This window comes from Anguilla anguilla, chromosome 11 (genome assembly GCF_013347855.1).
Source record: "Anguilla anguilla isolate fAngAng1 chromosome 11, fAngAng1.pri, whole genome shotgun sequence".
Taxonomy (NCBI): Eukaryota; Metazoa; Chordata; class Actinopteri; order Anguilliformes; family Anguillidae; genus Anguilla; species Anguilla anguilla.
The window spans coordinates 22121909-22144125 of NC_049211.1; the positions used below are offsets into that span (position 1 = coordinate 22121909).

At 41.4% G+C, this 22217-nt stretch overlaps 1 protein-coding gene across 1 annotated transcript in view; it reads right to left on the reverse strand.

Moving 5' to 3' along the window:
• LOC118208623 (metabotropic glutamate receptor 2-like) overlaps nt 1-22217 on the reverse strand; it is a 52441-nt gene that overhangs the window by 7390 nt on the left and 22834 nt on the right. Inside the window, exons 3-5 of the mRNA XM_035383476.1 lie at nt 6701-7538; nt 4604-5156; nt 1973-2483 (exon numbers count right to left, since the gene is read on the reverse strand). Coding sequence (XP_035239367.1) covers nt 1973-2483; nt 4604-5156; nt 6701-7538 — 1902 coding nt within the window. The remainder of the gene's footprint in view (nt 1-1972; nt 2484-4603; nt 5157-6700; nt 7539-22217) is intronic.

Consider the following 22217-nt stretch of genomic DNA (forward strand, 5'->3'; position numbering starts at 1 on the left):
GACCAGACCTCTGTCACTGGACAAGGTGTCCTGCAGTGACAGCTTGGTGCTCTGTTCACCTTTCTTCATGTAGCCCTTCATAAAAGTGAACTCCACAGCAATGGTCATGCTCAGTGTGAAGTCTGTCAAGTAAACTGTGTTCTGAAGGGTGCTGCAGTACACTAGAAGTCTTGTCTGTCTGAAAGCGGAGGGAAATAGTCACTCTACTGTATGTGCGGATGTGGCTAAATGTGTGTCAATTTTGGCCTCTTAACCCCAAAAGAGGCCACATTGAGGCAGAATTCATGGGCTCATTCCAATCGCTTATGTTATCCTATGTGTTAGCCAATGGGCTTTATTGGTGAGGTGTGACTTGAATACAAAGGTTAGCATGTTGTCTTTGAGAAAAACGTGTTGTTAACGTGTTGATTTTTTACACGTTAATAAACTCGTCATCAAGGAGACAATGCATGATTCCAGTCATAAATTTCATGTATTTTGACCCATTTGGCCTTCCATATTACAAGAGGACGAAAGGAAAGGAAGCAAGGATGGATAAAACAAGCGATTGGAATGAGCCCTAGATTCTTCTCAAAGAGAACATGCTAACATTCGTTTTCAAGTCACACCTCACCAATAAACCCCCCTGGCCAAAGCAAGAGGAAAGGAACACTGCAAATCTGCAGGGGGAAGTAAAGCAGTTCTTCATCTATTGTATCAGTTACGAGGATACCTCAGGCACTGTGAGCAGTTGTAAACAATCAGTGAGAGCAATGGCTGATCACCTGATCTGTGTTTTGGTGTTTACTTTATTCCCTTCGTATCTGCCAGCACTGTGTGGGTTGATTATTATAGCATCCACACCAGGGAGTTGACTGAAAAATCAGTGAAGAGTTGCCGGGTGCAGATTAAATTTTTGTTTTGAGCGTAAGTCTTGTGCTCATTAATGGATATAAATTCAAAAGGCTTGCTCTGCTGATCTTTGGTTGGTTACTAAATGTGTGGTCTTATAGTGTTATGGAATAAGGTAAACAAGCAATGTCACACGGTGACAAAATTTGTTGGACTGGAAGATTTTGATTACTAAATTGTCTCTTTATAAAACAAAAAGCTCTTCTGAAAAATAGTCATCTTGGCTGTCGTTTGATGCGAAAGTGATGTTGAATGTTTTGCATAAAACAACTATTCCAAAGGAGCTTTTTTCTGGAAAAGGGACATTGTAGCAACCTAAGTCTTACAGCAAAGTCAAAGTAAATTTACTTTGACAGGCTAACATTTGAATCAAAATACTCCCCAAATCATCCATGATTTGTTTTAATGTACTGAAAATGAGCTAGTTTGCGAATGGCCTTTACCTGCTTCCAGACGAATGGAAGTCAATGACAGGTTTACATAAATCAATGATTGGATCTTGAGAATATAAAGCAGGTCTAGAAGTTACCCGTTACTGGCACATAGGAATACTGCTTGAGGTTTAAGGGTGGATTATTTCTGACAGCCTGAGTCAGTAACTGAATCTTGGGTCTTCCTGAGGGCCGTGTGTACATTCCACTTGACTGAATCCTAGCAACACACACCCCTCGCAGCGGAGTTTTACTGTTGATTAAAATGGACAAAGCACGCAAACTCTGGGGTCATATTGGCTACATCTCTCTTTGTTCAAATGTAGTTTCATATGCTTGGGTGATCACATCACTTATGGCCACAAGTGTATGTTTTCTGAAAATCACTTCACTTGCAATAAGCGTCACCAAACTGGCGATCTGTGCCATCACTACTTTTGGCAGCCACCAAGTGCCATAGGTTTAATACATAATACAATACAGTACAGTGCGTCAAGTCTGACAGAGTACATTTTACTCTGGTAGAGTCTCTCCTAACCTCTCTGTTAAGAGTTAAATGAACACTAAACATTTTACAGTGCAATATTACAGTATGGAAGTGTTGTTGTTTAATAAGCTTGACTTGCTAACGATTGGTGGTGATCACTCACCCTGTAGTCACTGGCCGTGACATAGAAGATGGGCTGGAAGGCCAGCCAGATGATGCAGGTGGTGTACATGGTGAAGCCGATGAACTTGGCCTCGTTGAAGTTCTCCGGGCACTTCCTGGTCTTGAAGGCGTAGACGGTGCAGAGGACGATGAGGACGCAGTTGTAGGTGAGGGACACCAGCATGCTGGAGTCCTTGCTGTTGCACTTAAGGGTGACCACGTCCCTTCTCTCGGGGCCGATCTCCTTGCGCACGCCCGGCGCCTCCACCAGCAGCCACACCATCACCACCACCAGCTGACAGGAGATGAGCGCCAGGCAGATGACCACCTGCGAGGTGGGGCTGATGAAGCGCGGCCGCTGGGCGCTGTCCTGCACGCCGTTGAAGATGCGGGCGATGCGGTTGGTCTTGGTCAGCAGGGCCGAGTAGCAGACGGCGAAGGAGGTCCCCAAGCCCAGCCGGCGCAGGGTGCAGATGGCAGTCGACGGCTTGGCTATGTATACAAAGGTCATGCTGTAGAGAAGAGAAGAATGAATCTTTATTGTTCTGGTGGGCAATGTGCTTTGCAGCATGTCAGATTAAATTGATACTGACGCCGGGCACCCACCGCACGCGTAGCATAAGCGGAGCGTAAGCAGCACGGCGAAGCAGCACGGCGCGGCGCGTAGCGTGTCCTCACTGGTTCCATTTGTGTCGCACAAAGGCTTGCTTAAAGCTCTATATTCCTAGTAGCTCTCGCAGTCTGCAGTGGGATTACATCGTGTATTTCATGTTTGTTCACGACTGTTGATTATGGGTAAGTGAATACTTGGTGAGGGACCTTTTTCAATCTGTTAATATGGTAATATTTTTTAACACATGTAAATACGTGAGAAAGTAAACGCTTTAAAGAATTACCATAAGCTTAAATCGCAACGTAGCCTACATAATAATCAATCTCAAACTGCATTAATTTATTTGCTTGGTTAACAAGCGTGCCAACTTTATGAAGAATATGTAATGATCATAATAATAATAATAATAATAATAATAAATAATCCATAATCAACCATTGGGAATTCCCGTGTCGTCTTGTTATTCACGTCAAAACATTTATATGATCATATTTAGTAAAAATCAGTTAATCGTCAAAAAGATAGCGTAACAGTTTAAACTTGAAGGGATATGAACACCACAATGTCATGAACATCGGAAGCTTTGAAATACAAGTGCAATAAAGGCTTGCTTACAACTTCATTTATAAAATAGGTGCATTTTCATCGGCAAGACAACTAAATCTGATTTTTTAAAGCACTGTGGATTATTTGATTTTATTAACAAGCCCTTTTTGAAAGCACGGTGAACGAAGACATCGGAAAAGTCAAATAGGCTGAGCAATGGTTGGTTAAAAACTACCTTCCAACACTCAAGCTAACAAACCGCTGCTCGGTGCATTCACTTCTACATCATTCAATAGGCTACGTCTTTCTGTGGTGTATTTTCAAATTTACCCCGCCCCCTCCGCAAAATAAGATAGCGAAACAAAGTTTGCCTTTTTCCCAGGTTCCAGTTTAAAAAATTTTTTTCCTGCCAGGACAATAGAAAAACGAAAAGGCTTGTATTTTTTAGCCGCTTATAAAATATCTGGTGTTTATCTGGTTTTATCTTGTTTTCCACTACTGCAAGAGGGAACTAGGGACACACCCCCAGTAATATAAGGATGAAATATAAATCAGAGCATGTATACCTAGCATTTTAGAGCATATTTCTGTGTATAAACAGGCCATCATGACGCGCGACAAGCCGAAAAAATAGAACAGAAGCGAAAAACTACGCTTCAGTTCGCTTGTGTTGCGCAAGCTTCGCAGCCGGTTCGCAATGCGTTCGCATCTGGTGGAGACGACGTCGCCCGCTGCCATTGTAATAACAGTACTTCAACTACGCTTCAGTTACGCGGGTAATACGCGCGTAGTGCGCTTGCGGTCGATATGCGTGCGGTGGGTATCCGGCTTGACAAAGCCATGGAATTGACTGATTTTGTATAGGTAATAATTGATAACCTCTGAGCAAGAGTCGGAAACATGTCTGTAGTTGGACACCAGTGTCTGTGGTAAATCTTTCACTGTCCGAACCTGCTTTCAACACTGTTAATGAACACATATGCCAATGTGCCAAATTAAGCATTAAAAATCATTTTGTTTTTTGTACAATGATACCATTGTATTTGTTTCATTAGAGTGGAAAGCTATCTGATTCTAGATGGGCCACAAACCACAGTCATTGAGTGAGAGAGGTTTTTATCAATGGAAACTGACTCATTTCAATTTAATGCTCACATACATTTTCTCATTGTCAGTGATAATAACAAACAGGATATTTTTCATAATAAGGAACTTGAATAGGCAAAATATATATTATATTCTACGTCTGGGTTCATATCCTGTTCAGCTGACTGGTCAGTCCATAACTCTGAGGTTCGTATCTCAGGGGTTCTACTGTAATAAATTAAAACTGAAAATTTAAATGATAACAAAGAAACCCAATAGCAGCATTGTGAGGAGCCACCCACCCCATACCACAGCAGGTAGTTTAGGTTAGCTGTCGGTTGCTACAGGAGCAGTGTTGAAGTGGCAGCCGCCTGGCTGTACCCGTACCTGTAGCACATCAGGACGCCCAGCAGCAGGATGTAGGAGAGCTCTCGCCCGCTGGCCTTCACCACCGGCGTGTCGTTGTTCTTGGCGAACAGGCCGACGACGAACAGGGTGCAGACCATGCCCAGGCAGGAGATGGTGACGGGTCCGACGGCCCAGGCGTCCTCCCAGTGGATGTACTCCTCCGGCAGGTCGTAGCACCCGCTCAGGTTCTCCAGGGGCCACTGGCCGAAGCTGCAGTCCATGCAGGTGAACTCATCCAGCAGGTACTGGTAGGGCTGGCAGGGGATGCAGATCCAGCAGCAAACGTCCCCGGGCTGCATGCTCTTGATCTCGTTCTTCTTGCAGGGGTCACTGCACTGGGAGGTGGGCGCCGCGTGATTGGTCCAGGAGATCAGGCTCGTGTTCAGAGTGAGGCTCTGGGCCCAGTACCCCACTTTCCTGTAGACGTACTTGCCGTCCTCCTGGTGGTAATGGAATATGTTGTAGCGGCCGATGCTGTCCCCGTAGCCGTCGAAGCGTACCATGTTCTCCGTGTCCGCTGGACGGAAGGGGGCTGGGAGGACGGAAACACAGTGTGGCAGCAGCGTTAGGTCATGATGAATGCCCAGTCGCTCCTGTCTACCCTTGTTGTTTTCCCCCCTCATTTTCACATCAGTAGGAGGTCAGCATGTCAGGTCAACATAGGGCCAATTTGTAAACTGCTCAGCTGGTTTCTTTGTGTAATGGATTTTTGCACAAAAAGGATCTTGTATTTTATCTATTAAGCCCGCACTGATGTGCTGTGCTATTACTCTGCTGAGCCGCGCTTTAAAAATCCATAAGTGTGTCAAATGGCTGCCACTCACTGGGAATCAAAACCGCCCCACTTTCATTCTTTGAATGTGAAAAATAACTCAGTCTTCCCTTCACTGATACCTGAGCCAACATTAAGACTCTGTGCATTGTGGTGCATGTGCAAAAACAGGGCCTGGTGAGGGACCTAATGCCAGAATGTTAGCAGCTGCCCTGCGACTTCAAGACATGGGTCTAGTAAGCTTAGTAAGTCTAGTAATGCATCTTGACCAGGTGAAATAACACACTGTCTTGATACAATTAAGACCTCTAATGTAGCATGGTGCATCTTACTGTAGGAAGGTAGAGACCCTTGAAACCTATAAAAAGAGAATTCCTCCAATATTAATCTTGTTTCAAATGTCAGAAATCAGATTGGAATATTACAAAGGCGCCTTGTGTTCTTTGAATGCAGGGACCATGGAAAGTAGTAAAGAATGCTTTCAGAAATATTAATCTTGTTTCATATGTCAGAAATTACATTGGAACATATGAAACTGAAGTGCTCCACGATGCCCACAATGCATGTGGTGTGTTGTTCAATAAGATTTACTTCATGGTGTAAGAAATACTAATGTAAAAGATCATCTGGACTGTTCAGAAAATACAGACGATTCAAGTCCTTTTGGCTTTTTGTTGAGGGGGCTTCTTTTCATTGACTATTCATATGGAATTCATACGGATTCAAATCACACACAGAACCTGTAAAAATCCACTACTTGATATCAAGGATGCTGGCTAATACTCTGCATTCAAGACAAATTGTGACCAAATTTGCTACAGAGCACCTAATTGATGATTAATTTTCATCTCTGCAAATTGAATCATTGCAAACTCTCTTCAAGGCCAACAGCAAATAACTCAAACTAAAAATCCCATTTTGTACTCATTCGAGGCTGCTTTGAATTGGCCTAATTTATTGAGATAAATGATTAACTTCTCCATTATATTTTGAAGCCATCTTAGGACCTGCTAGGGCTAACTACACAATGGTCTGATTATTCCCCAGTGGTAATGCCATTTGAGGTGCATTATATCAAACTGACTGAATGTCTGAATGATTGATCAGGGAGATGACAAGTGACAAGATCATATCACAAAATCGCGATCACCGCCATGGTCATTTATAGGTAGGGATATAAATATGATTTCCTGTCATTTTATCTTTTCCTCATTCTGCAGGCCAGTACTACCAGCAGTGCAGAAAATAAGCTGCAGAGAGAACTCTCTTGACAGTATTTACAAGATCTCATCTGCCACACTCACCAGCGAATTTGGTTTTCAGAATGAACTCCCTGTAGAAGCGTTTCCCGTTGCCAGGCTTCATGGCCTCGCAGACCTTGGTGGTGTTGGGGCACACGGCCTGCCTCATGTTGTGCAGGGCGTGGGCCATGGCGTAGACAGCGTTCACCACGAACATGATCTTGGGCTCCTGCTCGAAGGTGCCGTCCCGCAGGGAGCGGCGGGCGCAGCTGGGCTCGCGGAGGCTGCACTGGAAGCGGTGTTCCCAGAATTCCCGGAACCAGGGGTTGCGGGTGTTGTTGTACGGGTCCAGCTTGGTGAAGTAGTCGGCGAACTCCCGGATGGAGTAGGAGGCCAGCTCGATGGTGAAGGCCCCATTGGCCACCAGCTCGCTGCCCCTCACCACGCTCTCCTGCGCCCCCCAGCCGTCGCTGGCCACCCAGATGAAGGACACGTTCATGCGGGCGGCGGCCACCAGGAGCTCGCGGGCGTCCTCGCTGCGCGTGAACAGGATCACCACCTTGGCGTTGGACTTCTGCTGCAGGGAGCGGATCACGGCCTCGTAGCTCCAGCGGTTCATGGAGCGGCTGACCTTGGCGGACGTGGCGATGCAGATCTGCCGGGCGCGGGCCTCCTGCTGGAAGGCGTCGATGCCCGTCTCGCCGTAGTCGCCCTCGGAGGCCACTGTGGACACATACGTCCAGTTGAAGAAGCGCAGGATCTCCACCATGGCCTTGGCCTGGTAGAAGTCGGGAGGCACAGTGCGGGCGAAGTAGTCGTAGCGCGTCTTGTCGCTGAGCTTGGCGCTGGTGGAGGCGTAGCTGATCTGGGGGATCTGGAAGAGTCTGAGCAGGTTGGCCACCTGAATAGCAGGGAGGAAGAGGGAGCATTGAACAATGATGTTGACACAGCCCACTTTTAAGGAAATTACTACGTCTATATCAATTTGGGAAAGAAACTGGAAAATTATTCTTGGACCCCTTATAAGGCAATCAAGCAGAACTCCTGAAAAATGGTGTGATGCAGAACCGAGCACATAAAAATAGCACGAGCTGCTAAACAAAGAAATGAGACTGCAAACATTTCACAAATGTCTCGCAATCTTCTCTCCATTGTAAAATCCTGTGCGTCGCCTTGAGATGCAATCAGTGTCACCCTGGCTGTAAGCCGGGAGTCCCCTTCCCCGCTAGGAAGCGCCGTTTTTATTTTTTCACAAGTGTTCATCTCTATGATTGTCTAGCAGGTGCCAGAGGCACCGCAGGCTCCCGAGACTCCCAGATTTCCAATCTCCTCTCTGTCAGGTAACATCTAAAACTGTCTGCCATGTCCTGCCATTTCACAATGAGGCACAACACCGATACGGGTGAAAACACACAAACACAGATAACAACGCCGACAAAATACAGATAAGACACAAAACACGATACGCTCGTTGAATTTCTTTTCTACTCTTTAGCTGCATGTAATTAAGCAAGATATCCTGGCCTGGGGTCAGGTACAACCTCCACTACTATCTGTCATCTAAATGATAGCCTCAAGTAGGAGGAATGATTTTCTGAGTCACAGATCAACATCTGAATTTCACGATGCCCTTTTTCTCAACTGGATGTACTAATTCTTAAATTATTACAGAATTATCACAATTATGCAATATGGAAAGAGTGAGCATCATTGTTATCTGTCAGGTTGTTCTGACTGAGTAATTGCTTGTAGTAACAATAAGTATTATTGCAATAATATTTATATAATATATCCCATTGTAACATCATTTTTACAGAGATGGAAATACATATGACTTTGTAACAGACACTTTCTCATTTTGGGCACCTTGGCTTCCATCTTATTTAAACATTTACGAAAATGCATTAAGGTTGACTAAGTATTGGCAATGTATGTGCAATGCAGGTATTCCTTTTTAAAACATGTATAACAATAGGCTACCATATTTTAAACATTCTTCAGTCTTCTGAAATTCAATATTATTTCAGTAGGAGACCCAAATCTACAGCCTGATGCTATGTTGACATTGACATTGAGGGAAGAAAAGCATTATGCTGAGACACTGCAGTAACACCTCCCAGCTGCAGCAGTTCTTTCTTTAGGTGTTTTCTGACACCTGGAAGAAGCCTGGATTAAATTAATTGCCTCCTCTTTAATTCCTGAATTCACTGTCTTATCCAATTTATTTCTGCACTTCTTTTCTTACCCACGCAACCAAATCAAATATAGCACTATTTGTTTTAATGCTGTTTTTATGCTGAGCTTACATTTGCCATGTGTTTGATGGTGGCACAAATTATCATGTTCAGCAGCATGTTTAATTTCCTTGTAAAACAGGATCGTCGGCAACTCACCAAAGAAACAGTTTTAAACTGTTACTTAAAAAATAGAGCGGGCACAAAACAAGTGGGTGTAGTTTTTGCACCCCATTAGCTCAAACTGACACATTGCAATAATGTTTCTTGCAGTAATGTTTGGGAAACTGATGTCTGAAATCTTCTGAATCTGAAGATTTTGATAGCATTTATAGCAGCCGGCTCATATATTCCTGGATTAAAACAAAACCATCAAAAGAAGATTAAACTTCCCAAAATAATCTGGAGCCATGTAATGTGCAATTTTTTCTGACCCATGATTATTGCACAAGAATTTGGTGATGGAAGAGTAAGATATCAGGAAACCAAAGGTAGACAAAGCTGTCATATGCCTACAGTCTTTTTCAGTAGATGAAAAAAAAACCCTTTTGTTTAAGCAAGACAGCAATTACTAGCTCTTTGTAGCTCCACCCATTCTGCCTCTCACTTTTTAACAACTGCACAGCCAATGACAGGATCTTTGGGGTAGGAAATTTTGCCCAGTTTGCATGTTTCCCTTTGTGATTATTCATACCTATACCCACATAAGAGAGCATTGCTCAGTGGGCAAAACCCAGCTGGGTGGGACCTGACCACCCTCTAATCCAGACTCTACAGGGGTGGAGTTAGCTTTCATAATCACATTGCAGTGGTTGCTCCACTATGCTAGTATAGCTCAACAGTTACCCTACTTCCCTATCCAATGCACTTCAACAGGAGTCAAATTAAGTCAGCAGCCAAACACAGGCATCTTCAGGATACAACATAATTAATATTAACACAGTGTGCTCCCTTGAGATTTTTAAATTCTAGCCCAGTTCAGCTTTTCCACAAGGTGATGGACATTGTTTTAAAATGACTATGTACTGAACAAGCTCAGGCGCACAAAACATGTTCAGTTCTAACATCCATAAAGAGGGCTAATCCACATTTTAGACATGAAACACTAATATCATCTTTACAAAGGCTTGTGAGATTTAAATAATCAAGTGTAAAACATGCAAATTGAGGACAGAGAAAGCAAAAGAACATGACCCAAGCTGCCATAGCAGCAACGCGTGCAACCCTCTGGTTTAAGCCATCAAAAGAAATTATTTTTTATCAGTGATTCTCCCAGATTTAATTAAAATGGTTCTATTATGACACGCCTTATCACTGCCATCCATGGCCACCAATTATCTCCATTAAACCTACTGCTTAAATCTTAATTCCCTACTGATTAATATCAATATACCTCCCTTTTTATTACATGTGACAACCCATTTTACAGCATGTGACAGCAGTTCTCATCAGTGGCAGAACATTTCAGACTCATATAAAGCAATTGCCTAGTGATCATTCTTTTGATAGTCATTTTATCACAAACGAATGATTTATTAATCCATGACATTGACAAGAAATTGCTTATTACTGGAATATTGAAATGTCAGCATGTTTTCATCATCAGAGAATGTTCTGCTGTATTAAATGAATACTTAATGTTGACACAGGGTCACAGAAACACGGACCAGCAGAAACAATTGCAGAAGATACATGCAAAATACAGGCATTCGATGAAGATGCCATCACTCTCCTTTGTTTCATAATCATAAACATCTCTCTGGAAACTCCCCCTTTTTCTGTCCTTAGTGGAATTATAACGCGATCAATGTTTTAAAGGAAAATGGCTTGAGGACCTTTCAGGATATTCAGGCTCAATATAATTTACCAGGCGCATCCTTCTTAATGTACTTACACCTACGCTCTGCACTACATGCTTGTGGGGCCCCTTGGGGTACCACTTTACCAGTACATCCCATGTACAAAATTATATGTCCTGAAGACAAAAGAAATATTGTTCAGCCGCTGGTATCTATTTCATTTTGCTCAGATCTTCTTATACAACATTAGGAATCAGCTCTGTTTGGATGGCAGATCAAAATTTAGCTGACATTGATTATCTCTCCACTGTTGTCTGGAGTAGAATCTCTGCATCTTCCAAAAACCCCGATCACTAAATAATTCGTTTTTTTTTCTTCTTGTTGCAATTGTTGCATAGATTATATTTGACTTTACTGAGACGCTTTCGAATGCATCTAAATATATCCACAGCATACAATTTATGCCCACAGGGCACATGGCAGGTACTTTTTTACACTTCTACTGAGATTTTTTCAGATGGGCTTTCCTTTTGGGAGCAAATTGCTTCAGATCTTTCCAGAATCATGGACCTAGCTATTCAATGCCCAACAACATTATTCCTCCTCAATGATTATTCTAATCTCAATTTATCACATCAACAGAAAAGACAACTGCTATTAGGTCTCATAGCTGCTAGAAAAGATGCTTGTAAATAGGTGGAATCCCCCCATTTTGTGTCCTGACAACAGTGGATCCTCACGTATCTTGATATAATTTCTACAGAGTTATCAACATCTTGCATTCATGGAGCTAAAGGGACCATGACTAAGGCTTGAAAGGAAGTCTATCTAGCAGTTAAATCATTGGTACAACTTACAGGGTGAGACTGTTGTATATATTCAAATGCACCTTTGTTTCAAATGCATATACAGTATATACTCCACTCTATACTGTTTACTGTGTGCATTTAGTCTTATTATCATTCTTTTATGCTTGTATACTCTTTTTAAACCATCTTGGGGGAGGGTGGGTTTCCCCCCATGAAGCCAGCACATTATTCAACATTTGGCTTTGTGTTTCACCCTATGGAAAGACTTGAAAGGCTGCTACACATGACCACAGTTCAGTGTGATATATTATGAATTATGTAATGCTGCAATGTTGGATATTTTTGTATCAGGAGGAAACATTCTTCAAAGAAGAGGTTGGCATTTTCATGTAAAATGGAAAAGGTGAGAGAAATGTCTACCACACGCTGCTCAGAGGTGATCCCACACAATAGGGCAGCCCTGTGTACTTGGGCCTTCACAGAAAGAAAAAAAAAACAGTATAAGACTTCCCTTATTCATGGTGCGACACATAAAAAGCTAGACAGGCAGTCATCTGCAATTAATTACATCATTCTTTTGTTTCCAAATGAATAAAATAATGCAAATATGTCTCAAATTCAGATTACATTTTAGCATTTAGCAGACACTCCACACAAATGAACTTACAGAGGTTACATTTTTATTTAAATTGATAAAGTAAATTTATACAGCTGGATATGAATGGACACAATTCAGATTAAATACTTAATAATGCTATAGAATAAATGCTAATAAATGCTCAAGAGTATAACAACAGTGTAAGTTACAAGCCCAGTTCCTTAACTATTATACTACTCTGCCACCCCACAAAAGGTATATTTATGGTAGCAATTTGGGGTAGATCGTTTAAATGCATAATATAAATGTTTAGTACTGCTGTTTGTCAAAATTAAAATCCCATGCACATTTTGAAAGTGGTACTATCAGCATGAATTAACTATACATCCAATTAAGAAATCTGAGCAGAGGAGGCTTTTGAATGTGAAGTCTTTTAGCAAGTGGATTATCTTCAGGAAGCCTCACTTCAAACAAGATGCAGGATGAAAGCATACCCATTGTCTTGGACCTCTTATTTCAAATGAATTAACTGAGAACCAGCACAGGTGGTCAATCCAATTCTTTTCATTCCATCTTGTACCATCTTCAGAATTTTTTGCTGCATGATTATGCTTTTGATAATGTTGATTTGCTTATGAATTGCTTATGATGGCAGCGCATTGTTATTTGACCATCCATTGTATTAAGATTTCTAAAGGTCCTTGTTTGTTTTTTGATTTTGCATTTGTATTTGTGGGCATGCAGATGTGATGTCAACCCCATGTGGAGGGAGGGCAGTAAAAGCTGTCGGCCTGGGGCAGTGGAGGTCAACATAGCTCCTCCAGTTTTCCAGTAATCATCTGTGTGCAGAATATCTCTGGTATTGCAGGAGCGATTCCTGGCCCTCACTCATGGAGATGTCACGATATTCTCTACATGAAAACTCCATCTGCTGGTCCCATAAGACCAGTATGGTGTGCTACCACACACACATACACACACACATACACAAATGCAAGTGCATACGTACAGACACACACACACACACACACAGCTATGCAAATGCAGAAAAAAAACACAGACTAAATATTTTCATGAGCAATATTATAATACATGCATAGAATATCTGAATTTCAGAACAGATCAAGATCTATCAGTGGTTGTGGTGAAGAAGAAGTAGAGGATTAGATTATAATGGTAATGTAGATAATAATTCAGTGCTAATGATGATGATATCCCTGCCAAGTCCTTTGTGTTTCATCTGGGCTGAACTATGTCCTCTGAACTATGGTTGCCAGGCAGCACTGTGGTTGCTAGGCAACTGCATCTGCTCTAGTCCACTTAGTCCAGTTGGATGAATGAACTTCTCAAACCTGAGAAGAGACATCTGTCACTATTCAGTCATATTTTATCCAGTGAGATCAATCTGAAAATGTAAACAAGTGTAAAGTATTGTGCAATTATCTCTCTTTGCTCACCGGAATAAGTCAAATAAATGATTTTATAATAGTTAGTCCTGATGAGAAGTTCCTACACATGCTCTCCAAAGACCAGAATGAAGAAATTTCACTTCAGGAAACTTTAAACATTAGAGCAGAGAACTCAAACTCAAATCCTGGGGGTTCACTGCATCTGCTGATTTTTGATGGATTTCTGCACTCAAGTGCATAATTTAAGCCAATGATTGGAAGAAGAATTTGCACATCTTTTTCCCAAGGCCTAAATTGGCTGCAGAGAACACAGTTCTTCAGGACTGGAGACCCTGTTTTTAGAGAGAAACGCACCATTTGTTTTCATATCGCTGTCTGTTTTTGCCACATTTCACATGAATTGCATTGTCCTAATGTCTTAATGAAGCATTTTTCACACATTCATTACAAGACATATTTTCATAAATCATTCCTAAATGAAACAAGAGCTTTATTAATGATTGCATTACATATGTTTTACAAAACACTATTTGCATTATTATGACACTTATAAGTTAAATACTTTGACCAAAATTTACCTACATAGATGTTAATAGATTGTTTCAAAAAATGTTATGCAGTGGTAATGAAGGCACTATATATGCTTTATAAACAGCTTTATGAATACTATTCTTTTATAATGTGCACATTTCTTTTCTTTTCTTTTTTTAACTTTTAAACTTCTTCATGGCTCAGCAATATATGTGTGTTTTACCCATTATGTGAAATTATACATGATAGTAAACATCAATTGATATTTAAAGTGATGTCAGCCTTATGGCTTCTTAATAAAGATGTGCAGTCGTGAGGGAGACATATATGTAATAAAATAGGTTAACAGAGTGTACATATGACGACTTATTAAATATACTCGATTGAATTAAATCAATCGAGTATACACATGAAATACTTAAATGAGATGTGCCAATATATGACAAACCCAGTATACACAGAAGAGAAGTGAATTTTAACATGTAACATCTTATTATCTACTGTATATTGTTCCTGTAATGAGCAATGTGAAAAAGGTATGAACAAAGAATACTTGAGCAGCAGTAATACAAACAGACAGCACTTTTAAATACATGGATGCTTCTGCTATAGACACAGCGAGAAAAAGATGTGTTAATCACAGGGACAGTTATAAATATAGCCACAGTATTTTAAAGTTCCCTTTTAAGGGTTATTCTGGAAAAATCCAAATTTATGTTTTACCTGTTCTCTTAGAAAATTATTTTACTGCACTATATAAAACCTAGAGCCTCATACAGAAAACCAAGTTTGCAATAAAATGTGATAATGAACAGAATCAAATCAATTTACTGTACTATATGTATATATATATATATATATATATATATATATATATATATATATAGTTGTGTAATAGATATCATTTATTACCAATATGTAATAAATATTTTTTCCCAGTTCCTCTGATGGAAAATGTGCCTGGCAATATGACATAATTCCCCCGCCTTCTACATTCATAACACTTGCCTCTCATCTAAATGGCATTCTGATTCATTAATTAACGAGCACCATGTTTTGAAGATGTGCTAAAACCTCCAGCCAGAAATAACATGCTCAGAGAGGCCCTGAGACACACTGCATAATAAACACTGTTTTCTTTTTTTTTAAAGTCCACAGCGGAGAAAACCCCACCCACAAAAGATTTCTGTTTATGTCTTCCGCATGAAGCCAATACTGGCATTAAAAAGGAGCATTTTTCTTCTGCCCGGAAGAAAAATACTAGAGTTGTTGTTTTTTTTTTGCATGAAGCTACATCACCAAGTGTACCTGATTACCATTGTTTTAGCATTTTTTCTGACACTCTCAGTAATGTTATTGTTTATTCACTAAGGATTTTGCATTTAACTGCACAACTGTGAGCAATTTGCAAGAGAAACTACTTCGATCGATGTGAGATTTTTATGTATGCATACATATTTCACATACATACTTTTGCATTGAACTTGAAATGAAAAATAAGAAGAATAAAATGTAGTTTGGATGCTGTATAATCAGTTAATGGGGTTGCTTGAATTGAAGACGCAAGCACTACTACAGAATGTTTCTCAACCCAGATAGTAAAAGCTGCAAGAAATCAGCTCTCTGGCAAAGCTGAGAAGTCCAAGAAGAACACAGCTTCATTGCACCTCATTCTGAGGTCATATACTGTGTATCATCGGCTTTTATTAAACATGGTCTTCGAGCGAAACTAAATTCATATTGCAGTGGTGGCTGGCTGACTAACAAACTAGCTAGCCACCACTTGTGTGTATAGATGAATGGCCACAAATGACTTTCTTGTTCTGTTGTAACTGGTCTAATTTGGGTGGGAGGTTGCGCTATAAAAAGAGCAGACAACCTGCGTGTGAGCGGAAGAAGACAGCAGCGCAGATAGCCACTTCACAGCAAGAAAGGGCAAGCAGCGAGGTGGGACTAATGGGTTTGCATCCAGGCGAGTCCAAGCAAAAATACCATGAGCAAAAAGTTCAATTTTTGTCAGCTGCAGCCCACCCCCCAGCTCGCTATCTCATGCAGAGCTAGTGGATCCGCAGGCTGTGGGAACCCTACGCTTAGCTTGCAAAGCCCTATTAGCGAGTCGTGGCACGGGGTCCAACTGCTAGTTCCAGGAGTATCAGGGTAATCCTCTGCCGGTCTCCAATCTCCAGGCTAATGAGCTATAGCCACAGGGGATAGTGATTAGTGATGAGGAGGTTAGCGGAGCCCCTGACTGTAGCACAGGAGGTCTGGAGAATGACCCTCTTGGGACATCCCCTGTCCAGTTGCACTGAACCGGCTAGCGGAGCCCCTTGTGATGGCTTAGCTTGCACAAGCAACTCTCCGTTAGTGCTATCACCACCTCAGACGTGCACCACTGAGCACAAAAGAGTGGAGATTTGACAGAAAAGGGAACTGGCATGCGTACCTGTTGCAGTTTAACTTCATTGCAGACGTGACAGACTGGACTGAGTAGTCCCTGGAAGGCAAGGCACTGCAGGCATTCCTGGACATCAGCACTGATCAGCCCCCTCCCCTCGTGAACCTCAATACGTTGCTGACCAGGCGGTTTGGGGAGGCGACATCATTCATCGCTCTCAAAGAACAGCTGTGCTCAAAAGAGAGGAGGCCAGAGGAGAAACTGGGCCTGTACGCTGCAACATCCAGTGGCTAATCCAGCAAGCCAACCCAGAGCTTGGCAAGAAAGGTGGTCCTGCATATGGACCGCCTGGTGCCGTACAGGTGGGCCCTGCTCCCAGAACCACAGTCGCTGAACCCCAGGAGCCGCCCACATTCATCAGCACCCACCAGTCAGCACTCGCCAGCACACCCAAGCAACCGGCTCCACACATTACTCCGCAGCATCAGCCAGCAGTCCCCAAGAGTGGGCAGGAGCTCAGGGACTTTGGGAGAGCCAGGACTGCAATTAAGCGGGCACGCAAATTCATTGCGGGTTTTTTGAAAAAGGGGTAGTGTAACGGTGGTTGGCTAAGCAGCTAGCCATCACTTGTGTGCATAGTTTGGTGGTCACGGATGACTTTCTTGTTTTGATGTGACTAGTCCGGGATTTGAAATGTGAGATGGCCAGCTGTCGCTGTTATATGTTTAACAGATTCAAATTTGGGTGGGAGGTTGCATTATAAAAAGAACAGACAACCTGAGCTCACCCCCAGTTCTACGCTGCCTGTGCTTGTGTCAGAAGCTGCAATCTTCTGCATTAATAAATGAGCACAAGGGCTCAAAAATGTCAAAATCTGTCACCCATGCGTCTTTCTGAAATCGTAACAGTATAACAATATATATAATATGATATGAAAACAAATATGAATTTCAGTTTATGAATGCGTTATAGTTACACAGTAAAATGCCCCGTGTTAAATCATCTTTAATTGCTTATTTTAGAATACTTCCGATCCCCTTTAGCTCATACACATTAAAACTGGAATTATGTTTATTGTCAACATATAGGTCACATTTAAACACATAAAAACGAGTCTTTTTATAGTCCCGTGTTGAGTTCTAGCTAAAAGGAAATAGGTTTTCATGCCAAATGAAAGCAAGCAATTTAACAAATTGTAATTACTATAAACTAATGTTAGGAATGCTCTGTGAGACTTCACTATCAGCTGAACGGAGCCTGAGTGTAAATCATGTGCTGGCCCTTGAAAATCAAAAGTTACTGTGTCCCATATTAACATATTTGTACAATCATAATTTGTCAAAAGAGTGACATTGGTTCACCATGCATTGGCTTTTTTTCGCCCACGTGTCAGTGTACACTGAAGATCATTCTCAAATAGCAAGGACACTCTCTGCCATGTGTTGTCCCCTTAATATTTGTGTGCGATTAGTTCATTTTTTCTGCCAAGAGCTCCCCTGAAGCTCGTCAGCACTGAAAGCACCAGAAGGCCGAATCCTTGCCCCCTGACAAGAGAGGCCGCTTCCCTTCAGTGATGTCGCTGGTCCCTGCCAAGACTTGTGACACCCTTGTTGCACCCCACAGATGGGAAAACCAGTGATTTGCGCTCCCCTGATGTCCGGTGGCATCATTAGCCCCTCACAATCTTATGTTTCCTATTCTGAACTGCATAGGACTTTGTCAATAAGATTCCCTTAACAAACCCCATCAGGACTCCTTGCCACAGAAAACTTCTCTAATAATTTTGTCAAACTAAAGGCATTGAAAGTGGGGTTGTTGTTACAGACCAGGACCACCATGGCCAAAATGCATTCTGTACCTCATTGTGTTTGCATCACCAAATCAAACTAAAAAATCTGATGTCACTTGCTGCTCGATAACTGTAACCTTCGATAACCTTACGATCGATAAAATTCAATCTATGATATTTTCAGATATGGAATGAAAGTTTCTTTATATATACAGGAAGCTCCATAACGTTTGGGACAAAGACATACTTTTGACATATTTGTTGCATATCCTTTGCATGCAATGACTGCTTGAAATCAGTGACCCATAGACACCAGGTGTTGAATATTTTCTCTGGGGATGTTCTGCTAAGCCTGTACTTCAGCCATCTTCACCTCTGTTTGTTTTTGGGGCTCTTTGCTTTAGGTTTTAGCTTCAGCATATGAAACGCATGTTCAGTTGTATTCCGATAGGATGACTGACTTAGCCAGTGATGAATTTTTACAGTTTTTGGCTTTGAAAGCATTGTTGCTTTAGTAGTATGTTTGGGATCATTGTCTTGCTGAAGGATGAAGCACCATCCAATGAATTTGGAGGCAGTTTGTTGAACTTTAGCAGATAAGATGCTTTTGTAAAAATGCACTTCATTCTGCTGCTGCTATCAGGATTTACATAACCAACAAAGACAGGCAAGTCAGTACCTGTGGCAGCCATACATGCTCAAACCATAAGATCCCCACCACTATGTTTCAGAGATGAGGGGGTGCCTTGGATCTTGGGCAGTTTATTTAGGCCTACTTTGCTCTTGCAATCACTCTGATAAAAGTGAATCTTTGTCCCACCTGTCCTCAAGAATGTTCTCCAGAACTCTGCAGGCTCTTTTAGGTACTTTTTTAGCAAACTGTAACCTCCTCAGCCTGTTTTTCTGGCTAACTAGTGGTTTGCATCTTGTAGAGTAGCCTTTGTAGTTCTGTTTGTGAAGTATTCAAATGGACAGTAGTCACTGACACATCCACGGCTGCCTCCTGAAGAGTGTTTCTGATCTGTCGGAAAGGGGTCTGGGGGGTTTTCTTCATTACGATAAGAACTCTTCAGTCATCAAACTCCAGAGGTCTTCCTTGGCCAACCAGGCCCTTTGTGATTATTGAGCTCACCAGTGCTCTCTTTAAATACATATTATCATGCCCTTAAAGTGCAGATTCTCTGCTTTTTTTTTTTTTTTTGAGTAAAACACAAATGAATACCAACTAATTTTAATGAATTTTCCCACTAATTTCATTCTGCTCAAATTGGCAGCCACATGAAAGCTTTGATAACACATAAGGTCAAAGCTACTCTGAAAGGTGAAGCATAAAGCAATTAAAGCGCTTTCAAACTCAGCACATTCAACTATTTGACTTGAATGCAATTGAGGTTCAGTTCATTTGGAGCTATAGTATATTTAAAACCTCTGGAAGTGTAATTGGACCATCACACCAATTAAAGCACTCAAATTGAACCCACTAGAATGGTTACAAGTGGTTTGGGACCATTTAGGAATAAACCTTGTGCATTTGTCATTTTGATCAATTGAAAAAGTATCCAATATAAAATTAAATACATTCAAAATTGGAATGAAACAGCTGAAAAAGATGGCCAATGGACATTAAGAACAATTAATAGCTTGTTAAAATTCAGGTTGCAACTGTGGTTGGAAAAAAAAATAGATTAGATAACTTGACAGTAAGGCTATGCAAGGCATTGCAGTAAAAGAAGAAGGTAGACCTGTGATTTGAGATGCTAGTAGTCATGTTGGCAGGAGGGAGAAAGGGCCAGAGGGGAGATTATCTGTATCTAATCAGACAAGCATGCCTCAAATCCTCCATCTCATCAACAGAGGATGATAAAGTGGTTCTTTTCTCTTGTAGAAAAATGAAGCGGGGGAAGAGAGGATGCTCATTGGCAGAAAAGTGGAGGAATGATGGTCTTTCATGATCCATATGAACGAGTGACATTTGGACTCTCATCTCAGCAGATGCCCATAAATGCCAATTGACTCTCGTGTGACATGCTGAGGTACCGAAGAAATGTGGCTCTCTGTCATTGACTCTGGAGTCACATCAAACATCATTCACCTGCGGGGAACGCTGCTCTGCTCAGAGTGGCAGTATGCTCAGCATGCATACAGAATCAGGGTTATTTAGCAGTGGTCCCAGAGAGCTACAGTCATACTGGTTCATCATTTTTTTTTAAATTACTGGCTGGAGAGAGAATACAAATAGGTTCAGATTTGGTCAGATTAAATGGTTTAGACCCACTGATGAGTTGAATTAGGGACTTTTTACCTTGTGAAGACGGAACTCGATTGCACTCTAGGACCAGGGGTCCCAGATGTAACACGTGTTGGCCACTAATATTAATGCAATCTGAATGAGGTAGCATCCGTAAGCATTACACCCCTTCATTAAGGTAGCTTAAACTGCTGTACCGCTGTTAAAGTAGTAAACAAGGTGAACACTGAGGGACACATTTAACTACGGCTGTTTTTTGTAAAACAGCCGTAGTTACTGCGATGAGGCACACTGCATCTATCCAGGTCATGTCTGCACAAGCAGTGCAAGTCGTGTCTCCTCCCACGCGACATCTCCTCTTGCCCTCTGTCTCTTTCAGCATGACACATTCCATCCTCCGCTCCACAGCTGCAGGGCGGACCATGCGAGTACACGAGGATTAATGATGACTCGTCACTTGATGGGGAAACAGTCAAATAATGGCCCATATGGGACCAATTAAAAACAGTTGCTATAATTGTTAGTGAGCTTCTCATCAAGCCATTTCCAGAAACACCTGTCCTGCGTTGAACGGAATGATGCTTCTACTATCAATCTGTCATCTTATCATCCTTCGTCTAGGAATCTGCCTGAAGGCCAACTGGAGAAAAAAAGAACTGCCTGCAATCTGAGCATATGGTAAATTAGGTATAAACTGAGCATATGGCAAACAGGTGAGCCTATTTTACCATAGCCACGGGACATATTCTACATTCAATGTGTTAATTAAAGTTCTATTATATCAAAGTAATACCACAAAACTCATATTATTCTTTCTGCATGATCAATACCATACAAAATAGAAAGCATTAGCGGTGTCTTTGCTTGAAGAGCAAATAACACTGTTGCTGATGTCAAAGTGCAGTATGGTAAAAAGGTGAAAATCTTTAAAATGAAATTTAGCCCTGAAATTTTTCATTTTTTATAGTTTTGATCATTATTACCCAGTGCATCAGTTTACATTACATGCAGTTGTGGGGCTTCTGTAATAAAAGAGGTAGGTTTAAAAAGATAAAAACAATTTATATTGTTGTAACAAATTCTCAAATAAATCTCAGCAATTAAAGAAAGACACAATACCATATTACTGAACCCTCAAATAAATGCATAGATTGAATGTACTTGAATATACTTCCACATGACACCAAACAAAATAATGCATCAAGAGTTTAGCCAAATAAGAATGAATATGAGTAAAAGTTGCATTGCTAAATATGACAAATGATTCAATAAGGTTTTGTATACCATCTAATGAAAGGTGGCATCCCACAGCCTGTACTCATACTGGAAATAATCACAATATGATTTCTGTTGTCAAAAATAAGCACAGAGAATACAGAACACTGACAGCCTTTCTGGACAGTCATGTGCATTTTGTAAGAAATATGGTAATCTCAATTATCTCTTGCCCAAAATATTTTGTTTAAGAGGAAACAGCTATCGAGTATGGCACGGAGTGACCGTACATATATGGAGACAGAGTGACTGTACCTGGATGGAGATATAGTGACTGTACCTGGATGGACACAGAGTGATTGTATCGGTATGGAGATATAGTGATTGTACCTGGATGGAGAAAGAGTGATTGTACCTGGATGGATATATAGTGACTGTATCTCTGTGGAGATATAGTGACTGTACCTAAATGGACATATAGTGATTGTACCTGAATGGAGATATAGTGACTGTATCTGGATGGAGGTATAGTGACTGTATCTAGATGGAAATA